The following is a 19,831-nucleotide window of genomic DNA, read 5'->3' on the forward strand; positions in this document are numbered from 1 at the left end:
TTTATGTCCTATCTGAGGGTAGCAGAAACTTGTAACAGAGACCCCAATTCTAATAGTGTAGTACTTGCAGTGTATGCAGCCAGGACATTGAAGCAAGTGCCCAGTTCTGAAAATTCATGAGCTGCTGCTCTCCCCAACCCTGCTCAGCTGATGACGGCTCTATGTCTATACACAGTAAGCAATACACTTCTTGAATTAATGTCCCTGTCACTAGTTTATAATACTTGTTAGATAGGACAGCAAAACCTAGGGATAGATTTTTTAATGCCAGGGTTACTTTTTCACATTTTAAAACAGACTAAAATGACTATTATAAACCTCCTTTAAAAAATAAAAATAAAATTTTCTAGAATCCAATTTTTTTTGTTGTTGTTCCAGGAACACCATCTCTCTTGCATGTACTGTATTGTCTCTGGTATTGCAGCCTATGCCTAATTACATATAAAAAAAAAAACATATTGGGGAACATTTATCAAACTTGGTGTAAAGTTAAACTGGTTCAGTTGCCCCTAGCAACCAATCAATGAAATTCTACCTTTCATTTTCCAAAGAGTCTATGAGGAATGAAAGGTGGAATCTGATTGGTTGCTAGGGGCAACTGAGCCAGTTTCACTTTACACCATGTTTGATAAATCTCCCTCAATATTCATATAAACAGCGACAATGCTTTTGGCAGCTGATAGATCCACTTTGTACCAGTAACAGAGGTATAAGAATTCAAATTAAGACCATATCTTAAAAAATTAATTGAGGCAGTCTAAAAATGAGTATTATTGATAAAATGTCTCTTGCAGCCGGTCTGTTTATACCTTTTCATTTTTAGCAGCAGTGTAAAAATCTTTACAAAAATACAATCTTAAACTTCTTGGCACTAACACTTTAAGGAAATACTGTCAGAGTAAATAAAATATTTTGTGGGAGGGTATTATGTACCATTAATGAATAAAACCGATAGAAAATATGGACAGTTAAAATATAAAATAAATAGCATACACAGCACCATGTCTCATAAACATATTCAAATGCAGTGGTCATGGACAAGGGAATGGATATACAAAATAAATAAATAAAAAAATAAACCCATAAATGTTGATTTGTAGTTTGTAAGTGCAAAATGCAAGATAACTATAAAACTGGAAAACTACTTAAATTATTACAGTATTTTTGTACCTAAGGGGGTATTTCAGGTCCCCCCAAAACTGGAAATATAAAAGTGATAAAAATGAATAATATTCATCCACTTTAATTGCTCCAGCTGCCAATCTGATGGCTCCCTGTCCCTGCCACTTACCTCGGCATCCTGGCTTTTGTGACACTTTGACCCTGCACAAACTGCCTGCTCAGCCAATTAGTGATTATGAAAGGGCACAGCTGTGGCCTTTGCTTGGCTGAATGGTTCCTAGGGGTTTAAGCATCCCAAGAAGCAGTGATGAGTGTCAGGGACTACCAGCCATTAGAACGGTAGCTGCAGGTGATAGGAGTAGGCAAGTATAGTTTAATTATTTTTATATTACCCTAAGTAACTTTTTTTTCTGGGGTTGGAATACCCCAGTAAGACGTAACCATTTCATGTCAGTTTAAATCATATAGTTTTTCTTCAAGACCTCCAAGTATTGCTGTGTTGCTCTTGAAACTGGGTCTTGGTCAGCGCTCAGGTTTCTAAGGGAACCAGCTATCGAACCAACAGGGGAGATTCTGGTACATCCAGCTTCTAGCTCAGCATTAGCTTTATAAGAGAAAAAAAAAAAAACAGTAAAAGAGTTATTCTATACATAAACCACAGCTGTATAGGGGAACCCTAAATGTTTTATGCCAGTAGTGCAAGTATATCCTAGTTCTAATTACACATGCAGCTTTTCAGTAAACTACATAAAAAAACATGTCTATATTTGTGAAATGACAGGGATGGACAGCTTCATGCACCTTAGAAGCCACAATAATGCCTAGCAGCAGACTCCATTATGGCAGGTTTGCTGCAGTAAATTTTCCTTTATAAGGCTAATGTTTACGCTACGTAAGTTTCGTAATAATCACGGCCCCTGTAACAACGGCGGTGATTACTACGGAACTTACGTAGTGCTGCCTTTTAAGGAATCCCGGCTGGAGTGCATACACATAGTTTACGCTCCGGCTGGAACCCTAGTGGTGCAGCAAGAAGCTGACATGTCAGTTTTCTGCGGCTGCTGGAAACCTTTCAGTGCACACAATGGAGCGTGCACACAAATGCGCCCGCATCCGAATTCAGCAGCAGCGAAGATCATCCGGCCAGTCTGACACCAGCCAGGTCACAGAATGGCCGGTGTCTTACGCTGTCGGAACATTTACATAAATATTATCATCTAAGATAATCATGCCTTAGAGTTATGAAGAGCAAAGCACAATGAGAATTATGAAATTATGGAACACCTCATTTGCCTGTTACCATAATCTCAGCCACCTTTTCCTAACACATGCAGTTAGGATGGGGTTGAGGGGCTTTTGAGGATTGAGGGTTTTGTGGACCTATGGACGGTGAATGCCTGTTATTGATTGTTTCTCCACCCAGCATGATGTATCAACATCATGACGGCAGGAGGGAAACTCTTTAAAGTTCCTAGGCACTGTTGTGACACAGCTGCGCGGTTCTATCATTACAATTCCACAGCGATTAAAAGAGTTTAACCCGCTGCCAGCATGATGTTGACACATCATGCCGGGTGGAAAAACAGTCCATAACAGGCATTTATCATCCGTAGTTCTGCAAAATCTACAGACGTGTGAATGCAGCCTTAATCCTAGAGGTGGGACCTGTATCTATTAGACATCTATGGCATATCTTCTCAAGAGATAATTAAAGAAAAAAACTTAAAAGGGTATTTCCATCTAGGTGTTTTTTTTATTTAATTATGAGTAAACATTAACACCCTTTTTGACAGGTTTTTAAAGGGGTATTCCCATCTCAACATTTACAGCTTAGTCACAGAATACGCAATAAGGCTATGTTCACACCACATAAGAGACCGGCTGTTCTGTGACCTGGCCGGGTGACGGAACTGCTGGTCTCAAAAAGATCATCCCGGCCGATACTGCAGTACCAGCCGGATGATCTTTGTCTTTGCTGCCGCAGAGTTCTGGTGCGGGCGCATCCGTGTGTGTCCGCATCAGAACTCGCCATTGTACACTATGGAGCATGCGGCCGAAGGCGCTCGCTCCATAGTGTGCACTGAGAGGGTTTTCTGCCCCTATTCAATAAATAGAAAACTGCAGAAAACTGACATGTCCAGATGGAATCCCGGCCGAAGCGTATACTATGTGTACGTATACTATTCCATTCACAAAACAACGTATCCTTTGCCTAAATAATGGCCCTTGTTGCAAACTGCAACAACGGCCGTGATTTATGCAAAAGATACAATGTGTGAACATGACCTAAATGTGTACCTTTCTTGAGATCTAGGGCACCCTCTGGCCAGCTTGCAGATAACAAAGGTGGTCAGGAAGGCGAAAATTTACAAATTGTTAAATGCAGTTTGCATTATTCCCATTTTATTACAGAAACAGCATAGCACTATGACCTAGGCTGTTTATGGAGGTCTTGAGTTTTGAAAACAGTGTAGCTTACAACCAGGGGATTACTTGATTCAAGTATAAAATGGGAACAAGTAGTTGCTTTAAGAAAACATTGACTGACCTAACATGCACACATTAGGTCAGGGTTAGATATCACTGTGCACCACATACCTTGATCTAGCTCTTTAGCAATATTCTTTTCGAGCTCCTGCTGCATCTGAAAAACATTGCAAAGAAGCAGATAGAGATTATTTACACATTATACACATGCAGGTATTATGAGCATACATGCCTATAGAAACACAACATTTGTATTATAAGCAATATAAGTTATTAAAGGTGTATTCCACTAAGCAAAATACAGTGATATGCAATAAATTAGAATATCAACAAAAATGTTTTTTTTCCAGTAATTCAATTCAAAAAGTGACCTCATATATTCTATAGAGTCATTACATACAGAGTTAACTTTTTCAAGCGTTTATTTCTGTTAAAGTTAATGATCATGGATTACAGCCAAGAAAAGCCCAAAAGTCAGTATTTCAGAAAATTTGAATATTATGTAAAACAAACTGAAAAAAAAAAAAAGTTTTTAAGGGTGCCTTCACACATACCGACTAGCAGCAAAAAACTCGCTGCGAGTTTCTGCTACGAGCCGAGGTCCTGGAAGGCCCCTATCACTACATACAAGCAGTGGTCTAAAAGACCGCTGCGTGTATGTAATGCAGCCGCCCCCTTAACCCCTTCGGCTCCCACACCGATGTCTCCATACATTACATGGCTCTGGCTGCACGGGGTCCTGCTCTGCTGCCCAGCCAATCAGTGGCTGAGGCTGGGCAACACACTGATCGGCTGGGCGGCAGAGCAAGACGCCGGGACCCCGTGCAGCCAGAGCCAGGTAATGTATGGAGACAGCGGTGCGGGAGCTGAAGGGGTTAAGGGGGCGGCTGCATTACATACACGCAGCGGTCTTTCTCGCAGTGAGTTTTTTGCTGCGAGTCGGTATGTGTGAAGGCACCCTATCACAGAAATGTAGATCAAATGAAAAGTCTGTACAGTAAATCCCCCCAATACTTGGTCAGGGCACCTTTTGCATGAATGACGGCATCAATGCGGCAATGTGGCATGGAGGCGATCAGCTGATGGCACTGCAGAGGTGTTATTGAAGCCCAGGTTGCTTTGATAGCGGCCTTCAGCTCGTCTGCATTGTTGCGTCTGGTGTCTCTCATCTTCCTATTGACAATACCCCATAAATTCTCTATGGGGTTAAGGTCTGGCGAGTTTGCTGGCCAATCAAGCACAGTTATGCTATGGTTAGTAAACCAGATATTGGTACTTTTGGCAGTGTGGACAGGTGCCAAATCCTGCTGGAAGATGAAAATTCCAAAAATCTTTTCAGCACAGGGAAGCATGAAGTGCTCTAAAATTTCCTGGTAGACAGCAGCATTAACTTTGGTGTTGATGAAACACAGTGAACCTACACCAGCAGATGACATGGCTCCCCAAACCATCACGGATTGTGGAAACTTCACACTAGACCTCAAGCAGCTTGGATTGTGCCTCTCCACCCCTCCTCCAGACTCTGGGACCTTGATTTCCAAATGAAATGCAAAATTTACTTTCATCTTTTTTCTTGGTTGTAATCCATAATCATCAACTTGAACAGAAATAAACGCTTGAAACAGTTCACTCTGTATGTAATGATTATATGAGGTCACTTTTTGAATTGGAATACTAAAAAATTTTTTTGTTAATATTCTAATTTATTGCAAACCACTGTACATGTTGAACGCGTTGCTTAAAAAAGCCTTCTCCTTTGTTCATTAGTCGTGTGTTAGATCCTGTGTCTTGCATTATGCCACATCTCATGACAGTTCATGTTAAGGCCTCCCTAATGGTTCACAAACAGTTGTCAGCCTTTTCAAAATACAGTGGTACCTTGGTTTAAGTGTATCTTGGATTGCGCTTTGCAAGAAGAGCTCACAGTTTTTCAAAATTGTAACTTGATTAAGAGCATTGCTTTGGCTTAACCTCTTAAGGACAGAGCCCAAAATGGCCTTAAGGACCGGGACAAGTTTCAATTTAGCGTTTTCGTTTTTTCCTCCTCGTCTTCTAAGAAATCTGTGTTTGAGCTGTTCTCAGTCCCCTCCCCCTTCCAAATGGCTCATGTAAACAGCTCCCTGGCCAGCTGTATCTGCACTCTAATGCTGGGAGGGTTAATCTAAGGGTCAGGCTGCCAATTCCCTCACTGTGATTAACCCTCCCAGTGTAACAGAGGGCAGATACAGCTTGCCAGGGAAGCTAATTTCATGTGTTTTCATGTGCCGTCTCGGTGGGGTGGGGGAAAGGAGATGGAGAGAGCAGCTCACACAGTTTTCTGTGTCTTCAGCACAAAACAACAGGCTTAGAACTGGGGGAAGGAGACTAAAAAGGTGAAAACAACTATATGAAGTATAAGTGTAGGAACAATAACACAACTGACCTTAGTAAAGTAAGACTCCACTGGGTTTGCAGTCAAACCATTCCCAACGGTATTGAGTAAACCTCCACTTAGTCCCAAGCTTCTGCTAAATGGCAAGCTGCTGCTGAGACGTGCAAGGTGACTTGTGTCTACAACAGGACTGGCACCCATGCTTCCACTTAGAAAAGTACTGGCAATTAATGACTTGTTCCTTTGCCTTTCATTAAGAAGTTTGCTGTTGGCTTCAGCAAGTCTTTCATTAGCTCTGCGGATATATATATTTTAACAGAAAGTTAAAAGGATGTTAAAAAAACAAACACGTACAAAATAAAATAATTTACCTGCAAAATAGGCCCTAATTGTAGACCAGCAACTAGATAAATAGGATTTGAATGTGTACTTGCCCCCATCTGTTTTTGCACAGACATTTTTACACATAAAAGAAGCACAGGACATCACTAACAAAGGTCACTTTGCAATGTACAGCAGATACTGTGACTGATGCTGCTAGGAACTTTACCTATGCAAACGGGTGTGACCGTATCACTTTAAGAATTCCTATAGACTATACCTGTTTCTGATAGCTGAGCCATGAAGAGTGATCTGAAGCAAGGAACAGAGTAGCTCCAAAGTAAGTTTTTTGTGTTTGCTGTTAGCTTTGTGTTAAGTCAGAGTTTTGGAAATGTGTTAGTGCTTTTGCGTAAAAAATTATCATTTCCAACCATTTTTTAGATAAAAACACAGCAGAGATCTGCCGTAATGATGAGAAAAAGCCATTTGTGAACATAAGTTTACATTGTGTGTCCACTGAATGGAAATGTGCATCCATGCACAGAAGAAGTGCATCACCAAAACAGTCATAGTTATGTCTATTTTGGGAGCATTATCAAAAGTTCATACTACATTATACATGGTTCTACTACATGTCCACAGATTAAACTCACCTTTCTAGTTTTGATAGCAAAGATCTGTTTGCCTTCTGTTCTTCTGAATATAACTCTTTAAGTCTGTTGACCTCTTGCTTGGTAGAGTCCTTCTCGCTCATGTTTTCTAGTTGAGCGTTCTTAAGCCTGTGGAGCTCTGATTCCATATCTTGAATTCTATGCTCCATCTGACTCCTGACAGAAGCATCATTATCAGCTCTCATTTGTTCTAGCTTGTCTTGTGAAGCTGCATGTGCCTGCAAAGGGACAAATGATACTTATTAGAAATTAGTTTGAAAAGACTGGCAACTGTTGGTGAACCATTAGGGAGGCCTTAACATGCACTGTCATGAGATGGCATAATAAAAGCCTATGTATGGAGGGTAGGCCCAGTTCGGATCTAACACCCAAGTGATGCACTTTTCTTAAGCCATGCTTGCTGCATTTTTCACAGGGACAGGGGAAAGTGGCAAACAGTAACTGCATTTCAAGGGGGCTGCACAGCTGATCAGAGGCATCTCAAAAACTTAACTTTAGTGTTGCCGCCTTTGTTGTCCTTTAATGTCTGGTAACTGTATGGTATAAACAGTAAGAGTGGTCACAGTTGCAGTCGTGACCTACACATTTTTTTTTTTTTAAAGCAACTCTGTACCCACAATCTGTCCCCCCAAATCCACTTGTACCTTGGGATAGCTGTTTTTAATACAAGATCTGTCCTGGGGTCCGTTCGGCAGGTGATGTGGTTATCGTCCTAACAACTTTTAAACTTGCAGCCCCGTGCCTAACGGGAGTATCTGTGCCCAAACTTTGCACCACCCCTCCATCCCTCCTCCCCACCCTCTTCATCATTAGGAATGCCACTGGAACATTTTCTCCTGTCTGAACATTGCACAGGGGCCTTAACGATCCAGTCCATGTGCAGTGTTCTCACAGCTGATGAATAGGAGACAATCTGCCTGGAGCATTCCTAATAATGAGGAGGGCGATCCGTTTTTTTTTTAACGGACACAAAAATAGTGTTGACACTACTTTTGTGACCGTTAAAAAAAAACGGATCCCTTTTTTTTTTTATAATGGAAGTCAATGGAAAAGCAGATCAAAATGGATGCACACAAATGCATCTGTTTTTTTTATCTGTTTTTTGCAAAAAACGGATGAAAAACACGGAAAGCAAAAACGCAGTGTGAACCTAGCCTTATACCATAACTATTGGTCATTCTAAGATGATGCAATATACCAGTTGATGATGCAATACTGATGATGCAAACTTTTCCTAGTATTGTATCACAGGCTGTGAGAAGTATAGAAAGTACGTCTATATCTTGAAAATTAGAGGCAATTTCAAAATTTGAACATCATTTTCGATCTCAGCACCCCAAAATTAGTTACGTTCAACTGTTTTCATGTCGGAACCTTTTTGGCTGTTGACCAGTGTAATCTGCCAAATCAGGTCGATTCAGCACATTATCGCTCTGTGTAATGAAGACAATGATCGGCCGAAGATACGATGATTGGCTGATCGTTGTCTTTTATCCCAACAACAAAATAATCAGCTGCCAGACGCGCATAGCTACGTGTTATAGTGATGAGTGGCTGACGGCTGGGTAAGAAAGTAATAAAGTTTATACACACCTCTCACACACACTATCGGTGTTCTCCTTGCTTCTGCTGCAGCCGTCAGTGGAACTTTAGAGACGGTCTCTGAAGAGACAGGCCACTCAGCAAATCACTGACCAAGACAAGACCTCTGCAGCTAGTGTTTGGCTGAGCAGCTTGTCAATTCAGAGACCGGCTCTGAAGGTCAACCGGCAGCTGACTGTGGGCAGAAGGGAGGTAAACAGAGAGCATGGAAATGTATGTATAAACTTTATTGTTTTACATTTTTAAAGCAAGGGCTGCACGATTATTGAGCCATGTAATAGTCTCAGTAAACAAACTGCATGATCAAGCAGATCGGTACTAGTTTACATTAGTGATGGGCTGTGTAATATGGCCCTTAGGCTCCTGATGGTAATTGTAAGAAAACTCCTGTTCCTACACGATCATCATTGTGATGCACCATATACTTCTACATAATATAAGTGTGCTATACTATCTTACAGATATAACACTGAATGTATTAAATATATAAAACTATGATCAACAAGTGGCAAACAGGTTCATACCTGTAGAAATAGATTGACCTCCTCCAGTTGTTGTAGTAATTCTTGTCTGCCTCTCTCATCTACTTCTTTTTTATACATGTCCAGGTAACTTTGACTCCTCTTGCTTGAGTCGATACATCTTTTAAGTTCAGCCAATTCTTCCTCCAGTTGTCTTTTGCCTCTTTCTAGCTTTTCTATATTCCTGTACAATTTCTTGTGTGTAGACACTTCCTCTTGCAAGTCACGGTTCGTAGATTCTAATTCCATATATCTGCGGGATTCTCTTTCCATTTGTAAAGACAGTTCTTCTATCTGTGTTGAAATTTGTAAGAAAAAAGTCAAACAAGCAGAAAATGTTTAATCTTTAGGCTTTTTTTTACCACTATTTTAAGGGGAATGTAACACCTAAATTTTTTGGGGGGTTGCTGCACTATTGAGTGAGAGCCAAAACACAAATGCACTTGGAAAATTACCCAACTGTCACTAGAAGACCACGTCAAACCCTTGAAATGATGGGGTCTATGACTGTCCATGTACGTATATACCAAAATCTAATCTTGACGTTTTGCTGATGTATCCATGCCATGGAGAGCACAAATGTCATTTGAACATGCCCTAGACATTCACTTAGCATGTGTGGATTGTATGCAACTTATATTTCTACATTGGTATTTCTATTTTGTTAATATTAATAATTATTATGATATTGATTGTTATTAATTATGCTGCTTGGCTGTTAACACCCTGTATATATCATTACCCACACCTTGCATGGCTCAGTTATTGACACCATATGTGTTCTATTAGCCGAGTAAAGCAGGCGTGTTCCTCGCCCCCGCTTGCTGTCGGTGCTATTACACGCGCCAACAGCGAGCGGGTAAGAGGGAGCACGGGTAGCTTTTTCCAACATGTTAAAAGACAACATTGAGAGCATACTTTTTTTTTTACAGTTCGATCCTATGGGCAATGTCTTTCACTGTATGCTTCCAATCCAGCCACCCCTTTCTATGCATATGGTTCGCTGACTTTACATAATATTTTTCAATAAAGAGACCCCAGTGCTAACCACTAAGCCACCAAGCTGATAATATGCATTTCTAGTATTTTATTTGCTATATAGTAAGCAAGTAACCATTTTAAAAAGGTGGCACAAAGAAAAAAAATTAACAAAATAAAACCTAAACAAAGTGAATTAATTTACACACAAAAGGCATAGCATTCATAGCTCCCCTGCTTGTTTAAACAAAGAGTTAAACAGGCTTTCCCAATGAACATTTATAACGTTCACAGAATGAAATATTGCAATTTGCATATAGAGGTCTATTTTTAAGGACAAACCTTTTCCTTCAGTTTTAAAACATCATTGTCCGTTTCGTAGTTTCTGGATCCTTCTTTAAGACCACTTCGTTGTTCAGTGCCATTCTGATCTTTCAGTTTCTTCTTGGCAGTTTTTAGAAGTTTCTTTAGTCTTCTCAGAACAACAGAAGAGAGTCAGGTGTGTATAAATAACTAACACTTCAAGAATAATAGGTATACACAAAATAATACAAACATATACGCAAGCACCAGAACAATAAAAATAAGCTATTACTCGCTGTAGCTTAAGTCTTTAAAGAGGTATTCTGCTCTAGTGATGCACGATGCACCGAAATATCGATACTAATATCGATATTCGGGGCAAAAAAACGGTTCGGTACCAGGATTTCCTGGTATCGATACTTTATGTTAAGATGTGCAATAGCGCAGCTTAACATAGAGTATAGTGCAGAGAACACGGCGGGCGGCTAGCTTAGCACCAGCGGTGCTCTCTGTCTGCTCCCCACCCCCCGCGCGGCTCACCAACTCCTTTTCCATGCAGCAGCATCCGAGCCTTTCTGTGCGCAGCAGCCGATGGCTTTAGAGATTGTCCTGTAGTGAGGAGGCTGCGGCCTGTGAGCGGGGGCTGGGAGTCACAACATAGCGAGGAGAGTGACGTCGGGACCGGGCAGCATGGAGCAGGAGGTGAAGGTTCTGCTCCGCTACAACTATTACTATCCCCAATGTACTATACTAGTGCTGGGTCAGCACCAGTATAGTATGTTGGGGATAGTAGTTGTATAGCTATATGTCCATAGTATAGCCATACTACTACCCCCAACCTACTATACTGTACATCTGCCCTACTACCCCCAACCTACTATACTGTACATCTGCCCTACTACCCCCAACCTACTATACTGTACATCTGCCCTACTACCCCCAACCTACTATACTGTACATCTGCACTACTACTACTACTATTACTACTACTACTCTACTGGCATCTGCCATACTACTAGTACCCCCAACATACTTTACTGTGCATCTGCCATACTACTAGTACCCCCAACATACTGTACTGTGCATCTGCCGTACTACTAGTACCCCCAACATACTATACTGTGAGTCAGCTTCACTACTATTACCCTCAAAATACTATACTGTGTGTTAGCCATACAACTACTACCCCCAACATACTATGCTGTGAGTCAGCCATACTACTACTACCCCCAACTACTATAATAAAAACAAAAAAAGGGGGAAATATTGGCATCACCACATGCGTAATTGCACATTAAAATGATCACCTTCCCAATCTCGCACAGTATACAGTGTTCCAAAAAAGTCATATATCCAAACATGGTACCAATCAAAGCTGCAAATCATTGCGCGCAAAGACTCTCAGACAGCCCTACAGGCTGAAAGATATGGGAATCAGAAAACAGCAATTTTTAACACATGTATTTAAAAAACAACTTTTGTAACATTTGTACAGTGTAAGTTGTAAATTAAAATGAAAATATATTGTACCATTGTAATAGTGCGGACCTGAAGAATATAGATAACATGTCAGGTATATTACATAGTGAACATTAGGGAGTGTTATATCTGCAGTTGAGGGGGGGGGGGCATTATATTGAGTTATTATTGGGGGGGGGGGGGGTTATACGCTAAGTATCGAAATGGCATTGAGTATCGAAATAAAAAAGTTGGTATTGGTATCGAACTCAAAATTTTGGTATCGTGACATCCCTATTCTGCTCAGAATTAAACTTTTAATTTATTGGTTGTCACAGTTTTCCTGGGCAGGGAGGGGGTGTAAGAATAGGCTGTTATGTTCTGCACGTGGGCAGCAAGATAATAAAAGTTCATTCTGAGCAGAAAAGTTAAGTCCTGACACTTGCAGGTTGCTGTTGTACTCCTGTTTTTGTCTGTATTTTAGCCACAGCAGCTTTTAACCCACAGTGTGAACGGTGGTATTGTTTTTATGTCTGGTGACACATCAAACGTTATTATAAATTAAAAAATATTAGATTGGATTCACATTAGCAGGGCCTGTCTGACATATGCATCTGATGTACAGCTATGAAGAGTGCCACTGTGGGGTATACATTTTTTAACAGGATCCAACTGAATGGAATCATGTGGAGGTCCGTTCTATTACATTCAACAAACCCTAGCGCATATGTCCCAAATGGAAATCAAAATGACACTTTTGGAGTAAACGTGTCTGTGGATCTATTCAATGCATGTGTGGGGCCCTATCCTGGTTGTATATGTTAAACTGAGCTTGGTGGACACTGCCTTAAGCTGTTTAAACCCAGTCTAAGCTCCCCTACACATACCATACACAAGCAGGTGGAGCAATAGGTGAAGGTGAACAGTAAATTCAGAAACAAAACTCTAGATAGGACGGCACTGAAAATAGTAGGACACCACCAAGTAAAACCAGTAGACAGCTAAAAGCCAGGGAAAAAAAATGTACTGGATGGGAGATGTAATCCCCAATGATCTCAGCAAGAAAAGCATAGAACAGGCATGTAACCAAAAAATCCTCCCTTTGGTCTTGAAGGTCAAAGAAGACCAAGGGACATCCTAAACCATTCCCAGGAGAGGGAACAAAATTCACAAGAGTTTGCTATTAGAAGTTAAATACAGGATAGATTGATGAGATAGGCACTTTGATTGCTTTTGGCTGCTGCAGCCGGAAGCAATCAAGTGCCGAGCCAGGATCAGCACCATTACTGTGTTGAGCCCGGCAGGAGTAGGATGTGTGGATCGCTTCTCCGGGACAACGTCTCGGAGGAGCAATCCACCTCACTAGACACCAGGGATGGCTGCATTCAAGTAATCGGATGCAACTGTCAACTTTGACAGCTGCATCCGATTACTTTATTAGCGGGCATGGCAATCGGACCGTGCCCGCTAATAGCCACGGCCCCAGGCTACATGCCGCACCCGGGACCGTGGCGGTTCAGAGCACGGCCCCGCTCTGAACACACGTAGGTGGCCCTGGACGTACAGGTACGTCCAGGGTTGCCTAAGGGTTAAAACTCCCACTTATTCCTTATTCCTGTTTTTCTACTGATGTAGATTTATGTGTACCCGCTTTAGGGGAAAAAAAAATGAAGATTGTGGAGCCATACTCAGCCACTTCTTGTTGCAGCTTATTACTTCTCTTCACTTCCTGGTCAAATCTTTCTTCTATGGATTTCTTTTGCTCAGCCAATTTCTTCAGTTTCTTTTTCTCAACTGCAACCTTAGTGAGACATAAAACATAACTATATGTGGAGATTGGAGAAGCATTAACAATCAATATGAATGCCTGCATGCAGTTAAAAACAATAAAGCCCAAAGAACATTAGTACCTGACAAGTCAATAACACATGTCAGAAACTGTGGTGTCCATGAACCAAGATTTTCATTATAGAAAAACAACTTAAACAGGATTCAGGGTATGTGCACACTGAGTAATTCTGACGGAAACTCAGTCGCGGAATTCTCAGCTCGCGCCTGCTCGGGGACTGCAGCAGGCACACGCGTCTCCGCCCCGGTCATAGACTCCATTCTATGCCCGCCCTCCGTCCATAGAATGAACTTTATTATTCTTTGGACGGATAAAAGAATCCACCCGTGCATAGAATGGAGTCTGACACAGGTGGAGACGCGCGTGCCCGCCGTAGTCCGCAAGTGGCGCGAGCTGAGAATCCTGCGACGGAGTTTCCGTCAAAATTACTCAGTGTGCACATACCCTTAGGCAATCTTATTCACACTTGGGGGTAGATTTATCAAACATGGTGTCAAGTGAAACTGGCTCAGTTGCCCTTTGCAACCAATCAGATTCCACCTTTCATTCCTCACAGACTCTTTGGAAAATGAAAGGTGGAATCTGATTGGTTGCTAGGGGCAACTGAGCCAGTTTCACTTTACACCATGTTTGATATATCGCCCCCTTGGTGTATATACTTTCCATAGCTATGTCTGTATTTTATAATAAAAAATATTAAACATCAATTTTACTTTGCTTTTATTATGCTGGGTTCACAGTGCATTAATGCAGGGCATCTTGTTTAATATTTTTATTAAAGTTTGGTTCAATAAAAATTTTCAATGCAAGAATTATTAATGCAAAAACTTGGACATGTTATCGCAGAGCAATTGAAATTTACCATGTTGAAGTATATGTCCCAAAATACAAACTAAATAACAAGAAAACAAAATACTTATATATAATAAGCATACAAATACAAATGCAGGGCATCTTAGCTATACATCAGCATCCACTCTAGAAAGGGATAGCGACATATACAGTGGGCACTATTCACTTTAATGGCCTAGTGACTACACTTGGCCCACTCCTCACACACACACACATATATATAAATTTTATATATATATATATATATATATATATATATATAATGTGTAACATATATGTATGCGGTAAGTGGCCCACATATAGTCAGCTGACTACATTCAGGCAATTTAAGTTAATAAGGCCCACTGCTGTGCGCCACAGAATATGTTGACAGGATCCTGACATATAGCCAAGACGTACTTCATTAAACCAATGTGAACCTAGGCTATCGGTTTTGAAGAGGTGCTTAACTGTCATGACTTTAGGTATAAAACAGGAAAAAAATTAATTTGTTAGCAAAAAAATCCTCAATAACAATTATTACCTGATCAGATAAATTAGTGTTTAATCCTTCAAGCTCTGCTAAGCGGACACCTATTTGAGATCTTGATTTTAGCTCAGTTTCCCAAAGATATTGAGAGTCTTGTGCATTTTGTGATAAAGCGGACTGTTTATGCACCTGGATCATAAAAGACACACTGAAGTCATATTCTGCTTATAACATACACAATACTTGTCTACAAGACTTAAAATAGCATTATGTATAGCTCAAACATTAGAAGAATTGTAAGAATTTTCCCCATAATGCATGAAAAACAGTAAAATGGCATTTTCTAAGTAAGCAAATGCTTTACTTGTATCTCAGATGTGTCACACGTTATCTATGGGTGCAAGAAGAGAAATTTGCTAGCTTAATATAATTTAAAGAATTTACCATTCAAGGGCAAATAATAAATTCTGTAAGCTAGGGATGCACGATGCACCGAAATATCGATACTACTATCGATATTTCGGGCGAAAAAACGGTTTGATACCAGGATTTCCTGGTATCGAAACTTTAAGTTAAGCTGAGAACACGGTGGGCGGCTAGCTGAGCGCTGGCCGTGTTCTCTATGTGCCTCCCCCCTGCAGTCTCCTCCTCTGCTCTCCCTCCCTCGGCTCCCATTGGTGCCAATTTCAAATAGCCGGCACTTAGCTATTGCTAGTGCCGGCTATTTAAGTATATAGATGCCGCTGTCACACTGACAGCGGCATCTGACCCCTCCTGAGCCCGCTCCATATACAGCGGGGGTCGGCTACTGTGTGTAACAGACCCCCGCTGCTGGTGTCTCTCTGATAACAGAGTCCGGCTCCGCCAGACTCTGTTATCAGAGAGATGATTTATGCAGAGGAGCCGGAGCTGCACGGAGGAGAGCGGCTGGAGAGGGAGAGGAGGACGGAGGAGAAGGCTGGAGGGAGAGCGGGAGGTCCGGGAGAGAGGAGTACGGAGGGAGAGCGGGATGTCCGGGAGAGGAGCCGGAGCTGCACAGAGGAGAGCGGCTGGAGAGGGAGAGCGGGAGGTCACGGAGAGAGGAGGACAGAGAAGGCTGGAGGTGGGGAGGATGAAGAGGGAGAGCGGGGGTCTGTGAGATCCGGGAGAGGAGGCCGGGGGAAGTGCAGCACATGTGAGGATCCAGCCGGCTGGCAGGTGGGGGAGGTGGCCGGGGCTGAGAGGAGCAGATAAGATCGGCTGTAGTGTGTGGGATCCTGTCTAACCTCCTCTTCTCTTCCTCCGCAATCTTGGTAACTGGTGCAGCAGAGCTATCTTAGTGATGGGTGGTGCAGCAGAGCTGTCTTAGTGATGGGTGGTGCAGCAGAGCTGTCTCAGTGATGGGTGGTGCAGCAGAGCTGTCTCAGTGATGGGTGGTGCAGCAGAGCTGTCTTATCGCTTGGTATAGCAGAGCTGTTTTAGTGATGGGTGGTGCAGCAGAGCTGTCTTATCGCTTGGTGTAGCAGAGCTGTTTTAGTGATCAGGCTATTTGGAAGAGCAGAATTGTATTAATGATAATGACTAGTGACTATATTTCTACCCCTGTGTTTTTTTTTTTTTGTTTTTTTTTTATACTTTACTAAGTATCGAACCGGTATTGAGTATCGAAATAAAAAAGTTAGTATCGGTATCGAACTTAAAATTTTGGTATCGTGACATCACTACTGTAAGCACAAGGTTATCATTCATGTTCAGAAATGACAGAGAAAAAGTGCATACCACTGACAATAGTAGTGTGCATCAAATTATTCTCTTTGCTCTTTTTCTCTGTAGTTTCTATGCAATTGCTCAGGAGTTGGTGGCACATGACCTTATACTATATTTTTGGAACACACTTCCCAGCCACGCAGCTCATTCTACCAATTGGTGGGGAGTCACAGGACCACTAATCATATCTTCTGTCTCTATAACATGCCGGAAGTTTCTCAAAATGTCAGGCCAATTTTGAAAAAAACATGAACAGACTCTGTGTAGACATTTTTTAAAATCTCTTTAATATGGGAGACAATAAACGAAATGTTTTACAAAATATAGACAGAATAAATCCTAACTTACCTGCTGATTTAACTTCTCTTCTAAGCCAATTTTAGTGGACTGCAAATTTGTAACCAAATCCTCCAGCCGATTACGCATCTATAATAGGACCAATCAATTTTTTTTTAAATCACATCCCGTTTATATTACCTAGCAATATGTGACAATTATATATGACAATCATCACGCTTTGGGCACAGTTAACACAACAGGAAAGGCTACCCAACAATGCTGTTAACTGGCAGGGAGGAGCTAGAGGTGGCGATTCAATAACAGCACCACACGCAGTGCCTGTCCAATTTGTTTTATAATGTAAGGAGCCTTCAGCTTCTATGTATTAGTGAAGCATTCAGAAAGCAAAGGAGATGCATGTAATAATTACAAGCAGCTGCTGTGCTTTATAATGGCACTAATCATGATGCTGGAAGACAGGAGATAAACACATTACATTACACTAATCCAACGCATTGCACCTTGCAGGGGATCTACTTCATTTACAGAAGCCTCCCACGATACAGTGCATCAGATTAGTACAGAGCTAAAAAAAAAAGGGAAAAAAAAACCCACCCCTTTTCTTTAGATTTCCTTGCTTATGAATTGCCACTAGACTGCACAGATCTCCCAGAAACTGAAGTTGCTGTTAGCAGTGTTTTCTGATCTATTGGAGGAGGTATCTACCTACCTGCTGCTTGGTCACTTCTGCAAGTAACTTTTTCTTGTAATTTCTCACTTAAAGGGAACCTGTCACCCCCCGTGCCGGGGTGACAGGTTCCCGACCCCCGTTAGAGACCCCTATACTTACCTCATCGCGCCGGGTCCCGCTTCTGAAGATGGTCGGGTCCCGGAGATCTCAGCCGCTGCAGCCCGGCGCGCGCGCTGAGAGATGAGTCCAACACCCATAGAGAATGACAGGAGAGTCCAGCGCTCCGTCATTCTCTATGAGCGTTGGACTCATCTGTCAGCGCGCGCGCGCCGGGCTGCAGGGGGTGAGATCTCCGGGACCCGACCGACTCCAGAAGCGGGACCCGGCGGGATGAGGTAAGTATAGGGGTCTCTAACAGGGGGTCGGGAACCTGTCACCCCGGCACGGGGGGTGAGAGGTTCCCTTTAACAGCCCAGAAGTGGGAGCCAACACATGGATTGTCTCTCTGACAGGTCCAGACATCTTTAGAGCCTGTGATGCCTGATCACCTGTCTGCCTAGCCTCTATACAGAGGGTTATCACAAAAAAAGATTCATATTGTACATTTTGTTACATTACACTAGGACCCTATGAGCGACATAAACAACTGAACAAACCCCAGTGGGATGTGCTGCCAGACTACACAGAGGGCCTGCGCTGTACCCGTTTTACTTGTACATGAGCTCCCAAGCCAAGGGCGGCCAAGTCTGGTACTAGAGCTCCTTGCTTTCAGCAGAGTTGTCCTCATTTCTGCTATGATGCCCCTTCCCCTCAGAGTTCACATACCCTGTTTATTAGGTGAAGTCACAGGTCTTAGGAAGGTGTAGAAATCGGCATCTACAAGGAAATAGAGGCTCACAGCTGTGCCTGGTAATACAGAAAGTCCACTGGTGTGCAGTAGAGGTCCTTCCCCACTGTTTGCCCGTACTACATGTCTGCCGACCACCAAACCTGAAGCATGGTGAGTATGTGAAGATGGGGAAGGGGATGTTGCTAGGGGTTACCTTCTCTTGTATTTATCTGCTCTGTCCACTCTATGTACTTTGCTTTCGGTCCCTATTATGCCCCGTGTTTGTTCCCCCATCATGTGTTATGCGCCTCCAATCATGCACCTGCCTGATTATGTATATCTTGCCAGGGGGCCATGGAGAAGAATATACACTATATACAAACAGGTAACAACATTTTAGTGGGTACAACTGGGTTGTATCCTTAAATTTCCTTTAAACCCTGTGTGCTGTGAAGTACAATATTTGTATATGAATTTTATTTGCATAACACCGACAAAGAAAAAGGACTTACTGAAACAGATTCCAGTAGCTCTCTCTGAAGGCTTTCGATTTGTCCTGCTTGTTGTTTTGCAGTTGCTTCAATTTTGGCATTTTCAATTTCAAGTCTGAAATATATATTATGAAAAATATTGAAAGCACTTGAAATTTGAACGATACGCACCTTACTCAAAATATTAAAACTGGTTTCTACTTACTTCTGGACATGCTCTTCTAGCTGTTTGACTGCTTTTTCAGCCCCAGTGGCGGCAGTAGAGTACTCCTGAACTTTCTGAAATGCGGCGATCATTTCTCTCTCTTTATCATCTAATGCATTTTTCAGCTGATGATTACGTCTTTCTGACTGAACAAACTGGTCTTCAAGATCTTGCAGCTTGAAAAACAAAAAACAAAACGTAAAGAAACATAAAAAGGTATAGCAAGTAAACCTTTTATTAAATTGTAACATTGTAAAACCCACATTCCATACCTTCATTCTAAACTTTTCTAGTTCTTTTTGAAGTTGTTGCTTCTCCTCTTCAAGGTCATTTCGATAACGTGTTATGACTTCAAGTGAGGCCTCAGACATAGACAACTTCTTCAAAGCATCAGCAAGTTCCTGCTGAAGTTGTCTTATATTGCTCTAGTTGGAAAACAAACATGTGCACCAATAAATTACAAGCAACAGAAAGTTTCATTGCGTGCAACTTTTAGGGCATGCAGGTCTACTGTTTTACTGCAGGTTATATTTTTACAAAGTCATTTTCTTGTAAGTATGCCCTCTGCTGTTTTGTTCAAAGTCTG

The 19,831-nt window shown here is 41.8% G+C and overlaps 1 protein-coding gene across 5 annotated transcripts in view; it reads right to left on the reverse strand.

Annotated features, from left to right (window-relative positions):
* Nucleotides 1-616: 616 nt before the first annotated feature.
* Nucleotides 617-19,831, reverse strand: part of ANKRD26 (ankyrin repeat domain containing 26) — a 79,148-nt gene continuing 59,933 nt past the window's right edge. For all 5 annotated transcript variants that reach the window (XM_069976502.1, XM_069976509.1, XM_069976492.1 and 2 more), the window contains 12 exons: nucleotides 19,518-19,670; nucleotides 19,246-19,421; nucleotides 19,062-19,155; nucleotides 17,099-17,176; nucleotides 15,059-15,193; nucleotides 13,523-13,635; nucleotides 10,416-10,545; nucleotides 9,099-9,389; nucleotides 6,955-7,190; nucleotides 6,032-6,275; nucleotides 3,721-3,766; nucleotides 617-1,726 (listed from right to left, as the gene is read on the reverse strand). In XM_069976502.1, coding sequence (XP_069832603.1) covers nucleotides 1,578-1,726; nucleotides 3,721-3,766; nucleotides 6,032-6,275; nucleotides 6,955-7,190; nucleotides 9,099-9,389; nucleotides 10,416-10,545; nucleotides 13,523-13,635; nucleotides 15,059-15,193; nucleotides 17,099-17,176; nucleotides 19,062-19,155; nucleotides 19,246-19,421; nucleotides 19,518-19,670 — 1,845 coding nt within the window. In that variant the 3' untranslated portion in view covers nucleotides 617-1,577. The remainder of the gene's footprint in view (nucleotides 1,727-3,720; nucleotides 3,767-6,031; nucleotides 6,276-6,954; nucleotides 7,191-9,098; nucleotides 9,390-10,415; nucleotides 10,546-13,522; nucleotides 13,636-15,058; nucleotides 15,194-17,098; nucleotides 17,177-19,061; nucleotides 19,156-19,245; nucleotides 19,422-19,517; nucleotides 19,671-19,831) is intronic.

This window comes from Dendropsophus ebraccatus, chromosome 1 (assembly GCF_027789765.1).
Source record: "Dendropsophus ebraccatus isolate aDenEbr1 chromosome 1, aDenEbr1.pat, whole genome shotgun sequence".
NCBI lineage: Eukaryota > Metazoa > Chordata > Amphibia > Anura > Hylidae > Dendropsophus > Dendropsophus ebraccatus.